The sequence below is a fragment of the Nerophis lumbriciformis genome, linkage group LG23 (assembly GCF_033978685.3).
Source record: "Nerophis lumbriciformis linkage group LG23, RoL_Nlum_v2.1, whole genome shotgun sequence".
Taxonomy (NCBI): domain Eukaryota; kingdom Metazoa; phylum Chordata; class Actinopteri; order Syngnathiformes; family Syngnathidae; genus Nerophis; species Nerophis lumbriciformis.
Genome location: NC_084570.2, coordinates 20,949,423 through 20,972,955, shown reverse-complemented (window position 1 = coordinate 20,972,955; position 23,533 = coordinate 20,949,423). Strand labels below are relative to the sequence as shown.

The window sequence follows — 23,533 nt, the reverse complement described above, 5'->3', positions numbered from 1 at the left end:
GAATTTACTTTTAGCAAGTTTAAAATGAAGCAAAAGCAGCCGTCGGCTCAGTGTGTCAACAATAGCAGCGTAAGCTAGCATTAGCTCACTGCTATCAATGCGCCGCTAAAATAGTACGTCTGCGTTAGCGCTTATAATAACAATATCTCTCATATTTGGTAAATGTTGGTTAATAAACCCTCGATTTGTTGACTCAATTGTTAGCTATTTATTCACAATTTTGAATGCATAAAATGTGTTCTTGTCTTACATAATGATTGTGAATGTTAAACAGCACATGTCTTTTCAATTTTTGCGTATTTCCAGTATGACAGATCTAATAATATGGTCAGAGTGCAGAAGTGTTACTACAGTGACGCAGAATCTACGGAAATTACAGAAGGTGTTCGGAGCGGATTATTCAAAATGGCTGACTGTATTTGTGGCATTTTGTGACATTTTAGACAGTATTTTTACATACTTTGTGGATTGTAATTACAATTGGATAAGATTTAATGGATACAATGAAATACAAATAAGCACACAAAGTCAACTTATTTTTCCACTCTACTATTACTTTAAGACACGTTTTCTATTTTTTTATGCTACGTCTCTGGCAAAGCAAGTATATATGTGTGTTGGGGCGGCGTGGCGCAGTGGGGAGAGTGGCCGTGCCAGCAACCTGAGGGTTCCTGGTTCAATCCCCACCTTCTACCAACTTCGTCACATCCGTTGTGTCCTTGAGCAAGACACTTTAGTGTGAATTATATTTATATAGCGCTTTTCTCTAGTGACTCAAAGCGCTTTACATAGTGAAACCCAATATCTAAGTTACATTTAAACCACTTCACCCTTCCTCTTGATGGGTCGTGGTTAGGGCCTTGCATGGCAGCTCCCGCCAACAGTGTGTGTGAATGTGGAAATAGTGTAAAAGCGTTTTGAGTACCTTCAATCAATCAATTCCTTTATTGTCATTGTCATAACAACATTTAAGTCATACATGGACAACGAGATTTTGTTTGAGCTTTGTCCAGCGGCATAGAAACTGCATTGATGTGCAGGTTGACAATAGTTTACATTTTAGCATTTTAGCATTGTCAGGAAGATCGCGATAAGAGGGACTTGGGGGTGGGAACAGTCAGATGTCTGATGGGTGTTACGTTGATGTTGCAGCAATGCAATGTCCAGAGCACAATTATTGAGGTGGTGAAGAGTGAGGTAATAAGATGGTCCGGGGCAGCAAAGGGGAAGGCTGTTCATTTAGCAGTCTCCTTGAAGGTAGAAAAGCGCTATACAAGAATAACCCATTTACCATTTGTGAAGTAGAATTACGATGCATGCTTTTGTCATAATTTGTTTATGAGCGCGGGAGAACCAGAAGCAGCAAATACATACACCGTAAATTCCGGACTATAAGCCACTATTTTTTTTCTTACGCTTTGAACCTTGCGTCGTATAAAACGGTGCTGCTAATATGTGAATTTTTTTTGCTGACGGCCTTAATGCAAATAGTTTTCGTCAAACATGAGCAAAGACACTGAAATGTTGTGTTATTGTTTGTGCTATGGCGCCATCTTTTGGACTTTGGAGTTCGCTCACTGCAGGTGGTGCTGGATAAATGTCTACGTACAGTATTTCTTTCTGCTTAATGCCTTGAACCAGAAGTAAAAGTTCCGTTCCGTCTTCTAGTCGTCCATAGCGAGTAGTACCGTACTTGTATAGTACCGTGATACTAATGAATCATATTCGGTACTATACCGCCTCTAAAAAGTACCGGTCCTCACCCCCCCTCTTTTTTAACAGGCATGACGGCGCGCCGTCATCACGTCATGACATTGCTGGTTTTAAGAGCAGAGGAGCATTGGTGGATCTACACTTACTGTAATGGATGTCAGGAGCGTATTTAGTCAATGCTACTATGATTACATTGATATTTTTTAGCATCACAAAATCTTTTTTTGTTTTTTAAAAATGTATATTATGTTTATAAAGTCAGGAAATATGTCCCTGGACACATGAGGACTTTGAATATGACCAATGTATGATCCTGTAACTACTTGGTATCAGATTGATACCCAAATTTGTGGTATCATCCAAAACTAATGTAAAGTATCAAACAACAGAAGAATAAGTGTTTATTACATGTTAACAGAAGTGTAGATATAACATGTTAAAAGAGAAAATAACCAGATATTAACAGTAAATGAACAAGTAGATTAATAAATCATTTTCTACCACTTGTCTTTTATAATGTTGACAAAATAATAGAATGATAAATGACACAATATGTTACTGCATACCTCAGCAGACTAATTAGGAGCCTTTGTTTGTTTACTTACTACTAAAAGACAAGTTGTCTAGTATGTTCACTAAATTGTTCTTCCATTGCAATAATAAACATATGTTTAATGTACCCTCAGATTTTTAGTTAAAATAAAGCCAATAATGACATTTTTTTGTGGTCCCCTTTTTTTACAATAGTATCAAAGTATCGAAATACATTTTGGTACCGGTACCAAAATATTGGTATCGGGACAACCTTAGTGTCTACCTTCAAATCTTCTTGAATTATTTTATTACCTTAGCCGCGCTCATCCTACCTGGCTACTATACACCCTCTCCACTGATAAAATGCACCCTTGGCAAATTGGAAATTGTTTTACTGTATTTATTGGCAGGCTTAAATAAGTCATAAAAAGTAGCAATAATTATCGATATGGATCAAAATACAAAATATACAGTCAGGCCAAAGGTTTGGACACACCTCCTCTTTCAATGTGTTTTTCTTTATTTTCATGACTATTTACATTGTAGATTGTCACTGAAGGCATCAAAACTATGAATGAACACATGTGGAGTTATGTACTATAAAGGTGAAATAACTGAAAACATGTTTTATAATCTAGTTTCTTCAAAATAGCTACTCTTTGCTCTGATTACTGCTTTGCACACTCTTGGCATTCTCTCGATGAGCTTCAAGCACACCTGTGAAGTGAAAACCATTTCAGGTGACTACTTCTTGAAGCTCATCGAGAGAATGCTAAGAGTGTGCGAAAAAGTAATCAGAGCAATGGGTGGCTATTTTGAAGAAACTAGAATATAAAACATGTTTTTGTTAAGTACATAACTCCACATGTGTTCATTCATAGTTTCGATGCCTTCAGTGACAATCTACAATGTAAATAGTCATGAAAATAAAGAAAACACATTGAATGAGAAGGTGTGTCCAAACTTTTGGCCTGTACTGTATATCTTGATACATTTTTAGCCATATCGCCCAGCCCTATGGCAAAGTGTGTTACTATTGTTCTTTCTTTTCTGTGGTCTCAACTCTCTTGAGATCGTTAAACGCTCCTCTTGTAATTCTGGGCCGGTCCCTCGCCTTTCTCAGAATCACCCTTTCCCCATGAGATGAAATCTTGTTCCAGCTCTAGAGCGGGAAAGATTGCCTGTTATCTCGTATTCCTTCCATTTTCTAATTACCTGGCCAACACTGGTCTTTTTCTCACCAAGCTCCTTACTGAAGGAACAAGAATCATTCCGTGCTTCCTGTCTGTGGGGGTCCGAATTCTTGGATCAAATGCTTCAACAAAATACAAATGAGTTGAAAACCTTTGTTAAAGGCCTACTGAAACCCACTACTACCGACCACGCAGTCTGATAGTTTATATATCAATGATGAAATCTTAACATTGCAACACATGCCAATACGGCCGGGTTAGCTTACTAAAGTGCAATTTTAAATTTCGCACAAAATATCCTGCTGAAAACGTCTCGGTATGATGACGTCAGCGCGTGACGTCACGGATTGTAGAGGACATTTTGGGACAGCATGGTGACCAGCTATTAAGTCGTCTGTTTTCATCGCAAAATTCCACAGTATTCTGGACATCTGTGTTGGTGAATCTTTTGCAATTTGTTCAATGAACAATGGAAACAGCAAAGAAGAAAGCTGTAGGTGGGAAGCGGTGTATTGAGGCCGACTGCAGCAACACAAACACAGCCGGTGTTTCATTGTTTACATTCCCGAAAGATGACAGTCAAGCTTTACCATTGGCCTGTGGAGAACTGGGACAACAGAGACTCTTACCAGGAGGACTTTGAGTTGGATACGCAGACACGGTACAGTGAGTACGCAGCTGCGGCTTCCAAACAGTTGATCGCTTGCCCGTACGTGCGTACCGCTATGTGCATGTCACGTACGTAACTTTGGGGACTTTGAGGAAATATATGTGCTGTATGAACTTTGGGGAGGTGAACAGTACTTTGGGCTGTGGGATTGAGTGTGTTGTGCAGGTGTTTGAGTTGTATTGGCGGGTTATATGGACGGAAGGGGGGAGGTGTTTGTTATGCGGGATTAATTTGTGGCATATTAAATATAAGCCTGGCTGTGTTGTGGCTAATAGAGTATATATATGTCTTGTGTTTATTTACTGGTTTAATCATTCCCAGCTGAATATCAGGTCCCACCCGCCTCTCACAGCATCTTCCCTATCTGAATCGCTCCCACTGCCCTCTAGTCCTTCACTCTCACTTTCTTCCTCGCTCAAATTAATGGGGAAATCGTCGCTTTCTTGGTCCGAATCGCTCTCTCTGCTGGTGGCCATGATTGTAAACAATGTGCAGATGTGAGGAGCTCCACAACCTGTGACGTCACGCTACTCGTCTGCTACTTCCGGTACAGGCAAGGCTTTTTTATCAGCGACCAAAAGTTGCGAACTTTATCGTCGATGTTCTCTACTAAATCCTTTCAGCAAAAATATGGCAATATCGTGAAATGATCAAGTATGACACATAGAATGGACCTGCTATCCCCGTTTAAATAAGAAAATCGCATTTCAGTAGGCCTTTAATGTCACCTCTATTTGTGTTCTTTTCGTGAGTATTTCTTCACTGATTGTCTTAATGGATCACAAAATGGCGTCTGCCTTATAATCAGGCGTTAAAGATGGAAAGAAGGTTGGTGGAGGCTGACCAAGTGCAAGCAGAAATTCGAGGGAGAGAATGCAGTTTTATGAGCGTCATTACAGGATGACGGATCATCGCCTCAAACGACCCCACACGCCAAACGGCTCACAGTGAATCTCGCAATATGCCACGGCGGCTGCGGCGCCACTGACACACTCCCCACCTGCCGCATTATTTATGTACGTTTGTAAAGCCAAGGCGTGAGCTGCACCCTTCCTCGGACCCATCATTTACACCCTGCTTTGCTCCAGATGTCCACCAAGATCGATACTCGGCAAGCAGTTAAGTGTGGGCTGCAACACGCTCGGGACACGGCCACGCATTTACTCACCCACGCCATGTTTAGGTGACACAATATTTCAGTGTCTATAGTTAGATTATTGCAAGTTGTGTTTTGGCAGTGTGCCTCACACATCTTTATATAGTGTTGCCTGTGCTAGGACTGCCTTGCTCTTGCATGCAAGTAATTCACTTACTAACATAGGCGCTCACCAGGCGCACCGGACTATAAGGCGCATTAAAGTGGGCATAATATGATTTATTTATTTATTTTAAAACACTTTCTTCGTGGTCTACATCAGTGTTTTTGAAGTTTTTTTGAGCCAAGGCACATTTTTTGCATTGAAAAAATCCAGAGGCACACCGCCAGCAGAAAACATAAAAAAACGAAACTCAGTTAACAGTAAAAAGTTGTTGTCGCAATTGTTGGATATGACTTTAAACCATAACCAACTTGCGCTCCAATTTTGGTGGCTTTTCTCTTTTTTTGGTATTTTTCTGTAGCAGTTTCATGTCTTCCTTTGAGCGATATTTCCCGCATCTACTTTGTTTTAGCAATCAAGAATATTTAAGTTGTTTTTATCCTTCTTTGTGTGGACATTGTTGATTGTCATGTCACGTTCGGATGTATATTGTGGACGCCGTCTTTGCTCCACAGCAAGTCTTTGCTGTCGTCCAGCATTCTGTTTTTGTTTACTTTGTAGCCAGTTCAGTTTTAGTTTTGTTCTACATAGCCTTCCCCAAGCTTCAATGACTTTTCTTAGGGGCACTCACCTTTTGTTTATTTTTGGTTTAAGCATTATACACCTTTTTACCTGCACGCTGCCTCCCGCTGTTTCCGACATCTACAAAGCACTTAGCTACCGGCTGCCACCTACTGATATGGAAGAGTATTACACGGTTACTCTGCCGAGCTCTCGACAGCACCGACACTCAACAACAACACATCATTTGCAGACTATGGTTTGCAAAAAATATTTTTAACCCATCCATCCATCCATTTTCTACCGCTTATTCCCTTTGGGGTCGCGGGGGGTGCTGGAGCCTATCTAACCCAAATAGGTGAAATTAGATCATTTCCCACGACACACCAGACTGTATCTCACGTGTGCTGCGGCACAGTGGTTGAAAACACTGGTCTACTAACATGTAATAGTGGTTCTTTGATCAAAGTTTTGCATAGATTACGTTTTACAGATGTCAAGTTGCTTTCTGACCGTCTCTTCAGAATGCACAGTTTTGTGGACGGTCTTATGTACGTGCAGCCACTTTGACAGCGTCTTCTCCCCGCCATCTTTGGTGTACCAGTAGTTTTTAGCGCTTCCATAGCGAGTCTACTGACCAGACGGCGGCAAAATTTCGGGACTTATGCAGATTCCAAATACACACCAGCAGGTACTAATAGGTAAGAAATAATAGGTCGAAACAAAACACCCATTTTGGGGTCCTTTACATACACCATAATAAAACCTAAATGTTGAAACACAGTACGTCTGACTATGGTTGCCGTAATGCTCCGACAATACATCAAATGGTGTGGCTTTGAGCTTACCAAAGTCGTACTAAAACATTTTGACATATTTTTGAGCGCCGTGTGTAATGTTCTATAATATGGACCTGCTCAGTGGCCTTGTGGTTAGAGTGTCTGCCCTCAGACTGGAAGGTTGTGAGTTCAAACCCCGGCCGAGTCATACCAAAAACTAAAAATGATGCTCCCTGCTTGGCACTCAGTATCAAGGGTTGGAATTGGGGGTTAAATCACCTAATGATTCCCGAGCGCGGCCACCGCTGCTGCTCACTGCTCCCCTCACCTCCCAGGGGGTGAACATGGGGATGGGTCAAATGCAGAGGATAATTTCACCGCACGTAGTGTGTGTGTGACTATCGTTGGGACTCTAACTTCAACTTTAATCTCAATGAAACATCAAAGTTTTAGGCCAACTTGCTAACCTGTATTTGCTAGCATCATTTATTGTACAGGTGTCAACTTGCAGTCCACACGTATCTCTTATGTGTGACTGGCATCTACTGGTCACACTTGTCATTACGCCTTGTATCACATAAAATCCGTCAATAAGCACAAGCAGAATTAATACATAGGATATAAGGCGCAGTGTTGATTTCTGAGAAAACGAAAGGATTTTAAGTGCGCCTTATAGTCTGAAAAATACAGTAGTTTGAATGGGACCTACGATGATTTTAATCAACATTTAAAACACTTCCTTGTACCTGTAGTTTTTAGCGCTTCCATTGCGAGTCTATTAACCAGACAGCCGCAAATTTTTGGGACTTATGCAGATTCCAAATACACATCAGCAGGTACTAATAGATAAGAAAAGTTGGTTTTGCCTAATAGGTCGAATCAAAACACTCATTTTAGGGTCCTTATACATACACAATAATAATACCCGTATGTTGAAGCACAGTACGCCTGACTATGGTAGCCGTAATGCTCCGACAATACATCAAATGGTGCGGCTTCGTAACTTACCAGAGTCGTACAAAAACATTTTGACGGATTTTTGAGCGCCGTGTGTAATTTTCTATAATCTCAATGAAACATCAAAGTTTTGGGCCTACTTGCTAACCTGTATTTGCTATCATCAATTATTGTACAGGTGTCAACTTGCAGTCTACACGTATCTCTTATGTGTGACTGCTATCTACTGGTCACACTTGTCATTACGCCTTGTATCACAAGAAATCAGTCAGTAAGTACAACCAGAATGAATACATGCAAGGCGCACCGGGTTATAAGACGCAGTGTTGATTTCTGAGAAAATGAAAGGATTTTAAGTGCGCATTCTAGTCTAAAAAATACAATGGTTTGAATGGGACCTATGATGATTTTAATCAACATTTAAAACACTTCCTTGTGTGGTGAATCAGGGGTTCTTAACCTTTTTTAACTTTATTCCAACATTTCAATGACAGAGGGGTCCGCTCAAATAATAACACTGAATTAGTAATCCCACTCTTTATTTTAATCGTATTCAATAATTATATGTATCCTATTTATAGTTTAACCTGATAAACCTTGTCAAATGATTGATCACAAAGATTACTATCAAGGCTTAGGTCAGGCTGATTACAATAATATTTACTAATGAAATTTACTGCAAGAGAAGGAAGGGACTAAAAAAACATTGAAAAATAAATGTACTTATAATTACGCAGTGCTAAAGTAATTACATTCTAATGAAAACAATATTTATTAATAACAATATATATGTTTCTCAACTAAACTGTCAATAAAATTAAAGTGCAAATGAAAATACAGATTCACCACTTTAGTCATAATTTTTGCGCTCAAGAAACTTCTCGATGACTTTAGCTCCAGACTTCTTCTGTTTGTTTGATATTGTCATTACTGCCACATGTGGTGGAAAAGTGTATTACAACTGAGTACAGATGTGGCCCATAAGGACCACAGCTGAGAAACATGATTTTTGGCAGAGTTTTTAGGGGGCGCTCGTGGCCCAACATTGGCAGAGTCGTGTATAAAGACAGTATGGCCAACTCGGTTTCATGCAATCTACTAAATGATTGGTCAAAAGGCTCTCACGTTGTATTGGAAAATTTCTGATCAAGTAGTCAAACAAAATTGTCTTTCTTAGGTTTATTTGAGAAGCTCGAGCACCTCAAAAGGCACAAGTCGCATTCATAGCAAAGTATGTAAGTGCGCAATAGTAGAGAGATGTGTTATTCTTTCTAATACAAGGTGGGAGGGAGGGAGTAAGCTCAGTTTCGAGGGGGGAGAGCATATGAGTGCACTGATATCTGGAGAAGACTGAAAGAGAGAAACAATACTTTCACAGTGCAGATACAGACATGGTCATTTTCTGGTCAGAATGTGCTTCAGTTTGAAATGGCATAGTGCGAGGACACATAAATATTTTCCATTACAACGTGACTCCAGGACGCCATGACCGCTACTAAACTTTAAGCCGATGCTATGTGTTTGCGGTGCTTCCTCGTCAGTTTATTAACGTGTAAAAATATCCGACAATTCTTCTCAACAAAAGAGGAGAAATATAACCTTAGAGAAAATTTTTATTTAAAACATTTATACGCACGTACAACACTTAAGACCTTTGGTATATCCATATGTGGAATGGATTAAGCAAAGAAATCAAACAATGTACTAATATGATCTACTTCAAGAAACTCTTCAAACTTAAAGTGTTTACAAAGTACAAAGAAGAAGAACCATGATAAACATTCTGAATGTATTCCATCCATCCATTCATTTTCTAGATAATCTTATTTATCTCACCATATGAAATACAACTTACTTCACTAATTATTTTTTATTTATTTTTAATGTTATTACTTATGGAGTATATTGTGAATAAATTGACAACAGGAAGTGAACAAAAGTGTTAGCAACTGCTATGTAAAAGAAAATGGTAGGATTAAATAAGCTCTGCTTCTTCCTACTCCTTTTTGAACATGTCGAAAAGAGAAACTGGAAATTGTGATGCATCATGTTGTATGCATGCTTGTTCCAAATAAACTCAAATTCAAAAATGCCCTGTTGTGCAGCTTGGGGCTGATCCAATACAAATATAAACAGAAGAAATTAATACATTTAAAAAATGGTATCTTTGAATCACAGTAAAACTAAAATAATGCAATTTGGTAACAGTGGAATAGAAAGTAAAACACAAATACAAACAGACAGATTTTGAATGAGTAAAATAAACCAAATTTTGGGTGTAATAATAGATGAAAAAAATTATTTGGAAATCTGATGTAAAAATATACAACATAAAGTGGCAATGAATACGTCAATAATGAATAAAGCAAAATATGTTCTCCACTCCATATTTTCTACTGCATGCTAGGGGTGCCATATCTGAGTTCATGTGCAGAAATATGGGGAAATAAGGGCTAAAGTACACTTCATTCACTTGGCATGTTCCAAAAAGAAAGATGAGTTGTATTAATACATCATGAGTGGTTACCAATACATTGGAGGCAGACACCACAGTTGACACTCTTCACACAAAAGTCACAATTTCTCAGTGATTGTTACTCCAAAGATAATGAAGATTTTGGCAAAATGAGGGTAATAAGTTATTTTTTTTGGTCGTTCCGTGTATTTTGTCACGTACGTTTGTTGCGCCGTCAAGTGCAGGGATGTAGCAGAAGAATGCGTCCAATACGGCCGCAAAATTGTACTTTCACAAAATGGAAGCATGTTTTATTGTAAGTCTACGAGCTGGAGTATGTTTAGAACTATATATAGACGTATTATTTCGTTAACGACGTCTAGTGCATGCAGCCGCACACGTCATTGGTAGCAGTCATGGCGCCTGTTGTTTCGTTGGCCTTACTCTCTTTATACACCACTCTGCCTTACGGCAGGGGTTGCTAAACCTTTTACACCAGAGCGGGGCAAATATTTTGACTCGGGGGCCACACTGAGAGAAAACATGTGCCTGGGGATCCAATGTGTATGTGTATAAATGATATATACACATTTGGCTGTAAAAATCTTCTGTACAGTATGTGTGTTTGGATCCCTTTTTTTCAGGAATACTAATACCAAAAGTCACAATGTCCAATAGAGTTCTAAAAAAGTTATGACAGACCACCTCAAAAAAACAGAAATTAATTTGACAGTTTTTCACTGAATGGGACACCCAAAATGTACATTAAAATAAAGAAAGTGGGATTTACAATATTAACTATGAACAATAAAACACTGAATATTAACAACATATGAACATCGCTCCTCTTTTACTTCTCAGACCAGCTCCTCGATAGTTGTGTATCTTTTACAATCAAGCAAAACACAACAAAAATGTAACAAACAGCAAAATATGAATGCAAAGTGTAATAAACACCTACAGTATGATATATTATCACTTTTATGCAGACATTTGTTGTAAAAATGTCTCTGTTCCTGACACATGCGTTTCGGGCTGGCTGCTCTGAAAACAAACCCCGCCCACTCTGCTTTGTTCCTCGTCTGAGCTGCTGTGACGTAGATTACCGTAATAACTGGTATATCACTCAAAAGCGCAGATTTCAACCATTGAAATACTTTCTATAGTCCAAGACTTACGGTAATTAAAATACAGCACTGCACATCATAATGGCGGCGACGGTTTTGATGTTAAAGGTCTAAAAAAATTATGTACAACGTTCGGCGGGCCGGATTGAACATCTTCATGGGCCGCATGTGGCCCGCGGGCCGTATTTTGCCCAGGTCTGTTTTACACCGAGTGCCGCACACTAAAAAGAAAGAAAAGATGCTGGGGCCATTTTGATATTTCTCTTTCTAAAACCAATACAATAAATAGATTTTTTTTAATGAAAAAAAAAGGTTGCATGTCAGCTTTGTGTTATTAGCATTGATATTTCAATGTTTTCTCATTACATTGCACTAGGGCTGGCCAAAATATCGATGTATTTTTAAACAAGATATGAATTAAGAAAATATCGTAATATCGATATAATTTATTTCACGTTAAAATGAACAAACGCCGCTTATTTGTTTCCCCCGCAATAACCCCCCCCCCCCCACACATCGGGGTCCACTTAAATTGAATCATGATACAGATATATACTATCATATATACTATCATCATAATACAGTCATCACACAAGATAATCATCAGGGTGTATACATTGAATTATTTACGTGACATGCACATAGCGGCACGCACGTACGGGCAAGCGATCAAATGTCTGGAAGCGTACTCACGGTACCGTGTCTGCGTATCCAACTCAAAGTCCTCCTGGTAAGAGTCGCTGTTGTCCCAGTTCTCCACAGGCCAATGGTAAAGATTGACTGTCATCTTTCGGGAATGTAAACAATGAAACACCGGCCGTGTTTGTGTTGCTAAAGTCGGCCGCAATACACCGCTTCCCACCTACAGCTTTCTTCTTTGCTGTCTCCATTGTTCATTGAACAAATTGCAAAAGATTCACCAACACAGATGTCCAGAATACTGTGGAATTTTGCGATGAAACAGACGACTTAATAGCTGGCCATCATGCTGTCTCAAAATGTCCTCCACAATCCACGACATCATGCGCTGACGTCATTATACCGAGACGTTTTCAGCAGGATATTTCGCGCGAAATTTAAAATTGCACTTTAGTAAACTAACCCGGCCGTATTGGCATGTGTTGCAATGTTAAGATTTCATCATTGATATATAACCTATCAGACTGCGTGGTCGGTAGTAGTGGGTTTCAGTAGGCCTTTAATGATATCTGTAAAGTCTTTAAAAAACTCAAATGTATTCTCTTTTCTGATGTTACAAGCCTGTCCTGTTCTGGGCAAGACCTTGGCCAGCTCCTAGAGACTGTAGAGAGTGAACTCCACATACTAAAGCAATGGTTTGATGCCAATAAACTATCAATCAACCTAAATAAAACAAAATATATACTTTTTGGAAATAGGAAAAATAACATACAGTGTCACATAAGAATTGATGATATGGAGATAGAAAGGGTGTATTCAACAACATTTTTGGGAATCTATATACCGCATTTTTCGGACTATAATTCGCAGTTTTTTTCATAGTTGCGATTTATACTCAGGAGCGACTTATGTGTGAAATTATTAACAGATTACCGTAAAATATCAAATAATATTATTTAGCTCATTCACGTAAGAGACTAGACGTATAAGATTTCATCGGCTTTAGCGATTAGGAGTGACAGATTGTTTGGTAAACGTATAGCATGTTCTATATGTTATAGTTATTTGAATGACTCTTACCATAATATGTTACGTTAACATACCAGGCACGTTCTCAGTTGGTTATTTATGCGTCATATAACGTACACTTATTCAGCCTGTTGTTCACTATTCTTTATTTATTTTAAATTGCCTTTCAAATGTCTATTCTTGGTGTTGGGTTTTATCAAATAAAATTCCCCAAAAAATGCGACTTATACTCCAGTGCGACTTATATATGTTTTTTCCTTCTTTATTATGCATTTTCGGCCGGTGCGACTTATACTCCGGAGCGACTTATAGTCCGAAAAATACGGTAGATGATAAATTAAATTGGAAACTGTACATAAATATACTCAAGACAAAGATGGCAAAAATTATTGCTATGTTACATAAAATTAAAAACTGTAAATCCAAAGGCTCTTAACATGTTATATAATTATTCCGTACTCCCATATCTTAATTATTGTGTTGAAATCTGGGGTAACAATTACAAATCAAACATCAACTCTATGTTCTTACTTCAAAAGAAATCCATTAGAATTGTAAATTATGCGGATTATCATGACCATACCAATGCTCTTTTCATTAAATTAAAAACATTAAAACTGCACGATCTTGTTGACCTCAACACTGCTATTGTGACGTATAAAGCTCATAACCACATGCTGCCTGGGTGTCTACAGTAGAGGTTCAAACCTAGGGAGGGTCCCTATGACCTCAGAGGTTCAGCTGTCTTTCAGAAAGCAAACATAAGAACGAGCTTAAAAAGTAGATGTGTTTCTGTCAGGGAGGTTGATCTGTGGAACAGCTTGGATGATTCTTTAAAATGTTCCAGTTCCATTCACACATTTAAAAAACACTTTAAGACCAATGTCTTGGAAAAATATATCACTCTTGAATCAACACCAGTAGTTAATACTATGATTGATGTTAATTACAAACTAAATGTGGGATATAAATAATAATGGAACTATAATTGTTTGTATATAGTATATAATTGGTACAAAGGTTTAACTAACACGTGTACAGGGATATTTCACATGTCTTTACTGTGTACATAATTGAACAGTGTTTATGTTGTGTACAAGGTGTATTTATAATATGTTGTGCAAAGGAAATTTCATATTTTTAGGAAGCTCATCTTGTATTTGACATTGTTTATAGGGTCAGGCGCAATAAGTGTTCAACTTCAGCCTAAACCCTTTCGGTCTGCAACATTTTCAATTTATGAATGTACAACTGTTTGTTTATGTAAAAGTGTTTGTTTATTTTGTTGACCACTGACCGAAGAAATAATTATAAAGTAACGTAAAAATATATTGAGATATACTTTTTCGTCTATATCGCCCGGCCCTACATTGCACGTTTGCTCTTTTATTCCCCTATAAATTGTATTTTTTTGGGGGGGGTGAAAGCGTTTTTAGAATGAGCCGTGGGCCGTTAAAAATGTAGCTGCACTTTTCCCTGTTGAAGACCGGCGTCAGAAGCGGACTGAAACCCTCACAAAATCTGCTGACGTTTTGCGTTCTCATTTTATTGTGTAGGCCCCCTAATGTCATGGTGGTGAGAGTATGTGTGTTACCATAAACATTTACTTGCAAGCAGAAAGTGTTTTGATAGCTTTGAAAGGTATTACCTTCTGAATAGTATTTTGGCAGCCTGAAGTATAACACACACAGAAATGTGTGTCAGGTTTTGTGCAGGATAGTTGTGTTATTTTTCCACATATGAGTTTTCTTTAAAGGCGTTGAAGTCCATACATCGCTCCATCTCGGTTTTGATTGGTTTTATATAACTGTGTTGAAAGTCATCTCCATGCTGATTGATTTTGAAGAAGCTACTAAGAACTCCTCAAAGATGGCCGAGGCCGTCAATTTGTTTCCACTGTCAAGTCTCCAACTTCAAACTGAAAGTGACGCCGAGTGTCCACGTCTCGCCGACAGGTTCTACGCTTCGTGCAGGAGTGGAGTGGCCTGGCGGCCATGAAGCAGAAGCTGCTCAGACGCAGCCGGCTCCTCTTCCACAGCCCCTCCCTCGGCCTGCAGCAGCTGGCCGCCGCTCAGCGACCTCACAACAGCACCAAGAGGTCAGACTCCAGCTTACAATCCTGAAGGAGAAATGCATTTTTGACTTTGAGGCAGTTTTAAATAAATTATACTTTATGATAGTAAAGCAGAAGTTTGAATGGCTTATTTATGAATCATATACTAGTACCTAAGCATGTACAGCAGGGGTGTCAAACTCATTTTAGATCGGGGGCCACATGGAGAAAAATCTGCTCCAAAGCGGGCCGGACTGGTAAAATCACAGCACAATAACTTAAAAATAAAGACAACTTCAGATTGTTTTCTTTGTTTAAAAGAAGAACAAGCACATTCTGAAATTGTACAAATCATAATGTTGTTGGAGTTTTTTTACACTTGCATGTTGCGGTTAATAGTATTCTATCTTTATTTGTCGTTATTCATATTTTCTGAATAAATGATGTGATAATGTTCATCAGTCAACTCTTTGGTGTTAATTTACAATCTATCAAGATAAAAAAAATTTAAGTGTGTTATATATGTAGTTTGATCATTTTCCTCGACTGATGTACTAAAATCATGTGGTTTATTTTGTACATATGTAGCATCATCTACAAAGATACAAAAAATTGCTATTTCGCCATCCAGTGGACACATTTACATCAGTTTCTTTCATTCCAAAATTTCAGGTTAATTTTTATACTTAGCAAACTCATCCCGCGGCCCGGATAAAACCTGTTCGCTGGTCTGATCCGGCCCTTGGGCCGTACGTTTGACACCCCTGATGTACAGTATAAGACCTCCGCCAAGGCTAAACAAGCTAAATTTGGACTCCTTAAAGGGGAGCTGGATTTTTTGGGGTATTCTGTCCATCATTCACAATCCCTATGTAAGACAAAACATATATGTTGTTCTTTTTTGTGCATTCTAACTCATAAATAAAAGCTAGCAAAAGTCAGCTAACAATGGAGGGAGGGATTTGCTCTAAAAGCATCTAAAATCCTCTATCATTGTTTTGTATGCTACAAGTATATATGCAATGTAGTAACAGGCCCATTCATAATAGCATGTAATATTTACATATTTTGCTCATTTTAAGCATACTGCGGCGTTTTTTTTAATTTTTTTTTACAAAGTTCGCTTTTCCCTTCAACAACATCAAAACTATTAATCATGGCAGACTTAGTGAGAGACAACAAAGACTACATTGGCACAAATGATGATCCACAATCTTATATTTTTAAGCCCGAATGTAAGGAGGACAAGCTGCAAGTTTTAGAACAAGCCTGGGCAACTATTTTGACTTGAGGGGCCAAATTTAGAGACAAAAATGTGTCTGGGGGCCGGTGTATCTATTTTTAGGAACACAATAATGTCTGATTGAATGCTAAAAACGTTATGACAGACCCCCTTAAAACACGGAATGGAATTTTAAATTTTTTTACTGAATGAGACACCCAGAATATACATGAAAATAAAGAATGTGGGATTTACAATATTAACTATGAACGATAAAACACTGAATATTGACAACATATGAACGTCACACCCACTGTCAATCGACATATTTTACAATCAAGCAAAACGAAACAAACACAGCGAAATATGAACGCGAAGGGTAAAAAACCCCACCTAGTATCTGATATATTACTAAGCTTTAGAACTTTGTTGTAAAAATCTCCTTCTACGTCTGTCCCTAACACACGCATTTCACGCTGGACGCTCTGGAAACACTCTGTGGAAACGCTCCCCGCCCACACTGCTTGGTGCCTCGTCTGAGCTGCTGTGACTTAGATTACCATAGTAACTAATTAGATTACCATAGTAACTAGTATATCATGCAAAAGCGCAGATTACAACCATTGAAATACTTTGTATAGTTCAAGACTTACGGTCATTTGAAAACATCACTGCACATCATACTGGCAGCTACAGTTTCCATCTTAAAGATCTAAAAAAAATGATTTGAGAATGTCCAGCGGGCCAGATTGAAAAACTTAACGGGTCGCATGCATCATGTAGCAGTATTGTTAAGTGCTAAACAAGAAGAACAAACGACGAACATAATAAAACAATCACTTACTGTACAATGTCTGCGCTCACTGGGATGCCGACAGATGGGATGTTTATATCTTCCTGTTTAGATGAAGAATTATTCATAATCCTCACTACGGACGTTGAAAAAAAAAGGTGTGCAAACAAGCATTTTTTGTGTGTGTTTTTCTTGCTATCTCAGTGTTTAAGTTGAGTGTCAAAGTTGACCATCCTTCTACTATTCAGGTGAGCAACATGATTTATAATCTAGAATTAACTTGTATCAATATGTCAATACAGCAGCATAAGCTAGTTAGCTCTCTTTGGTCAAAATAGATTGTCTGCGTTAGCGCTCATCATCGTCTCGGCAGGTGCACGCGTCTCTGCAATTTAGTTTGTGAGTTTTAGCAAGCTACTCTGAGAAAAACTGAGTAAAAGTAAAGAAACCGAACTGAAACTAAGAAGGAAACAAAGTGAATCAAGAAAATGAGTGTGAAACTCGAGGAAGACGTGGAGGAGATCAGAAAATCTCTTAACTCCCTGTCGGAGGATGTAAAGACTGTGGTCAAACAGCAAGACACACTCATGGAGTTGATGACCGAAATCAAAATGCTGAAAAACATTATCAAGGAGAAAGACAAGAAAATTGTCGACCTAGAAACAAGAATTGACGAATTTGAACAGTGCACCAGAATGGACGATTTGATTATGAGCGGACTGGAAACCAAACATCGAACATATGCAAGAGTGGCCGGGGCTCACGGCAGGGACGCTGACAAGGACGCCCAAGCCCCGGCACACGAACTTGAGACACTTGAGCGGCAAGTAATTAACTTCTTCACAAGTAAGAACATGACTCTTCAAAGTGGCAGCATTTCGGCGTGCCATACTCTCCCCAGGAAGGACAGCAGAACCAACCCAGCCATTGTGATCCGGTTTGTGAATCGAAAACATAAAACGGAGTTACTACGGCAGGGAAGGAAGCTGAAGGGAACTGGGGTTTACATCAATGAACATCTTACAAAGAAGAACGCCGACATTGCAAGACAAGCACGCAACCTCAGAAAAGAAAGCAAGATACAAGCAACATGGACACGGAACTGCAAAATCATGATTCGGCTAAATGGAACATCTGAATAAGCCAAAGTTGTCACGATTCAAGAGCTTGGATCAATATAAATGAGAACTGTTAGGCTTATGACTGACATGGCTCATCCTTGGCTGGAAACGGGGAAGGCTACGCGGCGAGAAGGTGAGACAACTGAGAATCAATCGTTTTCAAGAGCTGAATACATGGACTACAAATTATATGACTTTGAATATGATGTTGACCCAGAAAACCATCTGTTCAACTCAATCAATGCTACTTGTGACTACTATACCGAGGAACAATTTAATTGCGTGGCGAAGTTGGTAGAGTGGCCGTGCCAGCAATCGGAGGGTTGCTGGTTACTGGGGTTCAATACCCACCTTCTACCATCCTAGTCACGTCCGTTGTGTCCTTGGGCAAGACACTTTACCCTTACTCCTGATGGGTGCTGGTTAGCGCCTTGCATGGCAGCTCCCGCCATCAGTGTGTGAATGTGTGTGTGAATGGGTGAATGTGGAAATACTGTCAAAGCGCTTTGAGTACCTTGAAGGTAGAAAAGCGCTATACAAGTATAACCCATTTATCATTATTTATTTATCATTTAATGATAATAATACATAATACATTTTCTTTAATACATTTCAACTAAGGATGTCCGATAATATCGGCCAATAAATGCGTTAAAATGTAATATCGGAAATGATCGGTATCGTTTTTTTTATTATCGGTATCGTTTTTTTGTTTTTTGTTTTTTGTTTTTTTATTGAATCAACATAAAAAATACAAGATACACTTACAATTAGTGCAACAACCCAAAAAAACTCCCTCCCCATTTACACTCATTCACACAAAAGGGTTGTTTCTTTCTGTTATCAATATTCTGGTTCCTACATTATATATCAATATATTTCAATACAGTCTGCAAGGGATACAGTCCGTAAGCACACATGATTGTGCGCGCTGCTGGTCCACTAATAGTACTAACCTTTAACAGTTAATTTTACTAGTTTTCATTAATTACTAGTTTCTTTGTAACTGTTTTTATATTGTTTTACTTTCTTTTTTATTCAAGAAATGTTTTTTAATTTATTTATCTTATTTTATTAATTTTTAAAAAAAGTACCTTATCTTCACCCATACCTGGTTGTCCAAATTAGGCATAATAATGTGTTAATTCCACTACTGCATATATCTGTTGATATCGGTATCGGTTGATATCGGTATCGGTAGTTAAAGAGTTGGATAATATCGGAATATCGGCAAAAGGCCATTATCGGACATCCCTAATTTCAACTGTAGAAGCTTATATGCAAATTTCTCGAAGATCGACGAATATTTGAAGACTCTAAATGGCAAATTGAAAATAATAGCACTTTCTGAAACATGGATCGATAAAGACAGAGGTATCGATTTCTCCATTGACGGGTATGAGTTGTATCACAGTAGTAGAAGAAACAGGAAGGGTGGGGGTGTGGCCCTGTTTGTTGACTGTGACTTGAAATGCAGACCAGTTGAATGTATGACAGTGGTAATCCATGATTTATTTGAATGTGTAACTGTGGAGGTAGACATAGAAAAGAAGAGAAATGTTATTGTTACGTGTTTAAATAGGACACCTGGGTCTAAGATAGAAGCATTTAATGATAGTCTGGAAGAATTATTGTGTAAGGTCAAGGAAAAGAAAACATTCATCATGTGTGGTGACTATAACATAAACCTGCTAAGCTCACCCAGAAATAAATCAACAAGAGACTTCTTGGATGTGGTATATAGTAGAGGGCTTTATCCATTGATCACCAAACCCAGTAGAATAACGACAAATTGTGCAACGTTAATCGATCGCATCTTCATAAATGTCATAGAAAATAATATAAAAAGTGGACTAGTAATTAATTATATAAGTGACCACTTACCCGTGTTTCTTACTTATGACTGTCAAATGTATAGAAAGAGGGAGGAGAAAACCCATAGGTACAGTACGTAAGGAAAAGGACTAAAGAGGCAATAAATAAGTTTAGGAAGGACTTATTTGAAGCAGACTGGAATGAGGTGTATGTGGCAAATGCTGCATATGAGGCTTTTCTTAATATATATTTATCATTGTTTGAAAAGCATTGTCCGAATGTATGGAAACAAAGAGACAGCTACAATAAAAAGCCTTGGATTATAAAGGGACTACAGAATGCTTGTAAAAAGAAAAACAAACTTTATAGAGACTTCATAAAAGTACGAACAAAGGATGCTGAAACGTAATATAAAGTTTACAAAAACAAAGTGATAACAATAATGAGACAAGCTAAGAAAAAATATTATAATAATTTACTAAAAAAATAATAAAAACAATATCAAAGGAACTTGGAATATTCTGAACAAGGTAATAGGAAAAACATTGGGGCCTACAAACCCACCAAGCCATTTTATCAATGAGGAAAATAAGATGATAAAAAACATGAATGAAGTGGCGAATGGATTGAATTCTTTTTTGTGAATGTTGGACCCAAATTGGCAGAGAGTACTGAAGAACATAAAGATATACAGAGTGGATGGAGAGGGGGAAGCCAAGTGCTACAGTCCATGCTTCTAGGAGATGATAGTGAAAATGAAATTGTATCGATGGTAACAAAACTGAAAAATAAGACATCAACAGACAGTGATGGTATAGACATGATACTTGTGAAAAAGACTATTGACTGCATCATCAAACCTCAAGGTTATGTTTTTAATCTTATTTTTCAAAGAGGGACCTTTCCAAATAGAATGAAGGTAGCAAAGGTAATTCCACTCTTTAAAACGGGAGATAAACATAGATTTACTAACTACAGACAAGTGTCACTGCTGTCACAATTTTCTAAAATAATTGAAAAAAGATTTGTAGAAAAATTTGACAGTTTTATTGAAAAGAACATGCTGTTGAGTGAGAGCCAGTATGGATTCCGGACCAATAGATCCACTGTTTCAGCTGTAATGAATATAATGGAGGATATAGCAACAGCAACTGATAATTAGAAATACACTATAGGGGTGTTTATCGATCTTAAAAAAGCATTTGACACTAAAGATCATTCTATATTATTGTTGAAGTTGCATTCATTTGGTGTGAGAGGAGTAGTTTTAGACTGGCTAAGAAGTTATTTAGATAATAGACAAGAGTTTGTGGATTTTGTGGGTAATACATCTGAACAAATGAGGATTGGAATTCCACAAGTTTCGGTTTTGGGACCAAAATTGTTTATTTTATATATTAATAATATATGGTATCAAAGTTATTGAAATTTGTATTATTTGCGGACGACACCAACTTTTATAGTTCGGGACATGACTTAAAAGCGTTATTAAACATTATTGGACAGGAAATTATTAAACTTAAGAGATGGTTTGATGTCAATAAATTATCATTAATTGTAAAAAAAAACCAAAGTTTTTAATTTTTTGTAAGAAGAAAAGGGAGGAAACGATCAAACTGGCAATAGATGGAATTGATATTGAAAGGGTTTCTGAAGTTAGATTTTTAGGAGTGATACTGGATTACGGTCTGACATGGAAATCTCATATTGCACATGTACGGAAAAAGATGTCTAAGAGTATTTTTATATTAAATAAGGTAAAATATGTGTTAGATTATAGGGCAATGCGTATATTGTAGTGTGCACTTATATTGCCATATATCAGCTATTGTGTGGAAGTGTGGAGGAACACATATAAGAGTAACATAAAGGCATTGTACCAACTACAGAAAAAAGATATAAGGAGTATTCATAAAGCAGATTATCTAGAACACACTAACATATTATTTATTAATTCTGGTTTATTGAAACTACAGGAGCTAGTAAAGTTACAGACATTATGTGTTATGTTTAAGGCTAAAAGTAAAACATTACCAGCAAATTTACAAAAAAATGTTGTCATCACTTCTGAGAATGAAGAGCATAGAAGAAAAGGTCATTTCAAACATCAGTATTCAAGGACAACTTTAAAACAAATGTGTATATCAGTGGTGGGGGATAAACTATGGAATTCTCTTTACAATGAGATAAAAGATTGTAGAAATATATTCCAATTGAAAAAATATATATTAAGACAGATCAATAAGATCATATGGACAGCCGTAAGTGTTTACATGTTGCTTTATATTTATTATTTTACTCATTTATTTGTCTGGTTTTGTATTTGTTTTGTATCATCCCGTGAGGTGTATATTACTTTTTTTGTTCGGTTTGTACTTCATGAAGTTTTGAACTTGTTGTTTTTTTTGTATGTTTTTTGTTTGTTTTCATTATATTTGGATGTATCTGTTTGGTTTGTATGCTTGTGAATCTGGGCTATCCATTAAGTAAGACTACGTTGAAGGGGGCAGGAAATATAAGATTTTCTTCATCTTGTTCCTTCTCAAGCATAGGTGTGTAAATGTGTGTTTAGTTGCTAAAGTTTAATTGTCTATTGATCAAAAATGCACATCAATGAAGGAGATAAATAAAAAATGAAAAAAAATAATAATCATAACAATATCGCTAACACTTGGTTACTATTCAGGTCACGAGATGTAAATGGAGTATTGTTGCTAGTTTTTGGATGTTTTTAGAGGGCTTAATGAGCGGAATAGTGTACTTTAATTAGCTGCATTGTTAGCCACCTTATATTTTCCGAATGCATATAAAAAGAAAAACATATGCTTTCTTGTCTTACGTAGGGATTGTGAATGATAGACAAAATCCCCCCCCCCAAAAAGTGCAGTTCTGCTTTAATAGAAATGTTGCCAAGTCTGCTCATTACAAGCGACTTTGGGGTTGTTTTGGGGTTTTTTAAATTATTATTTTGGACTGGTTTTTGAACATGTGGTATAGCATCAAAACAGTGCCAAAATCCTTGGGTGTAAAAACTACACACGCAAAAAGACGCACCGCGGATTTGTTTTGCGTAGAGAAAGAGAATGAAACATCGTGCTGGCATAAAATTAGTACACAAAATTAATCCGTGCGCGCACTCAGAGTGTGGTTTTTACGTGCAAGGATTTTGGCAATGTTTTGAGGCCACAACGTGGTTGTTTATTTGGGCTTGCTTTGTGCCCACAATACAAGTATTTTAGGTACTTTGTCCTTTTTACACGACGTTTCCTGGTTCTTGCATCCCCAACTGGACCAGAGCCCAGACTGACAGGTGTTGCAGTAAATGGAGAAAACTTTATGAAAATGGGTGTTAGATACCTGGTCACGGGTTTATTAATTCATCATGCTAATTCCAAAAAGCATAATGAGACAAGACAAGAGATTGAGCTAGAAATGTCAATCAGTCAGTGTTGTTCATCACCGACGTCCCGGAGAATTGCCCCTTGATGCCTTTTGAAGTGCTCGTGCGTTGCAACGGTGCTGCTGTGAAAAGCCATTTTTAATTTGCACAGTTTACAGAGCACCGTGTTGTTATTTGTTTTTTTATGGATACGACACTGGAGTCGTTTTCTAA

At 37.8% G+C, this 23,533-nt stretch overlaps 1 protein-coding gene across 6 annotated transcripts in view; it reads left to right on the top strand.

Moving 5' to 3' along the window:
* The window catches only part of zranb3 (zinc finger, RAN-binding domain containing 3), a 281,742-nt gene that overhangs the window by 187,299 nt on the left and 70,910 nt on the right, over positions 1–23,533 (top strand). For all 6 annotated transcript variants that reach the window (XM_061984961.2, XM_061984960.1, XM_061984962.1 and 3 more), the window contains one exon: positions 14,872–15,014. In XM_061984961.2, coding sequence (XP_061840945.1) covers positions 14,872–15,014 — 143 coding nt within the window. The remainder of the gene's footprint in view (positions 1–14,871; positions 15,015–23,533) is intronic.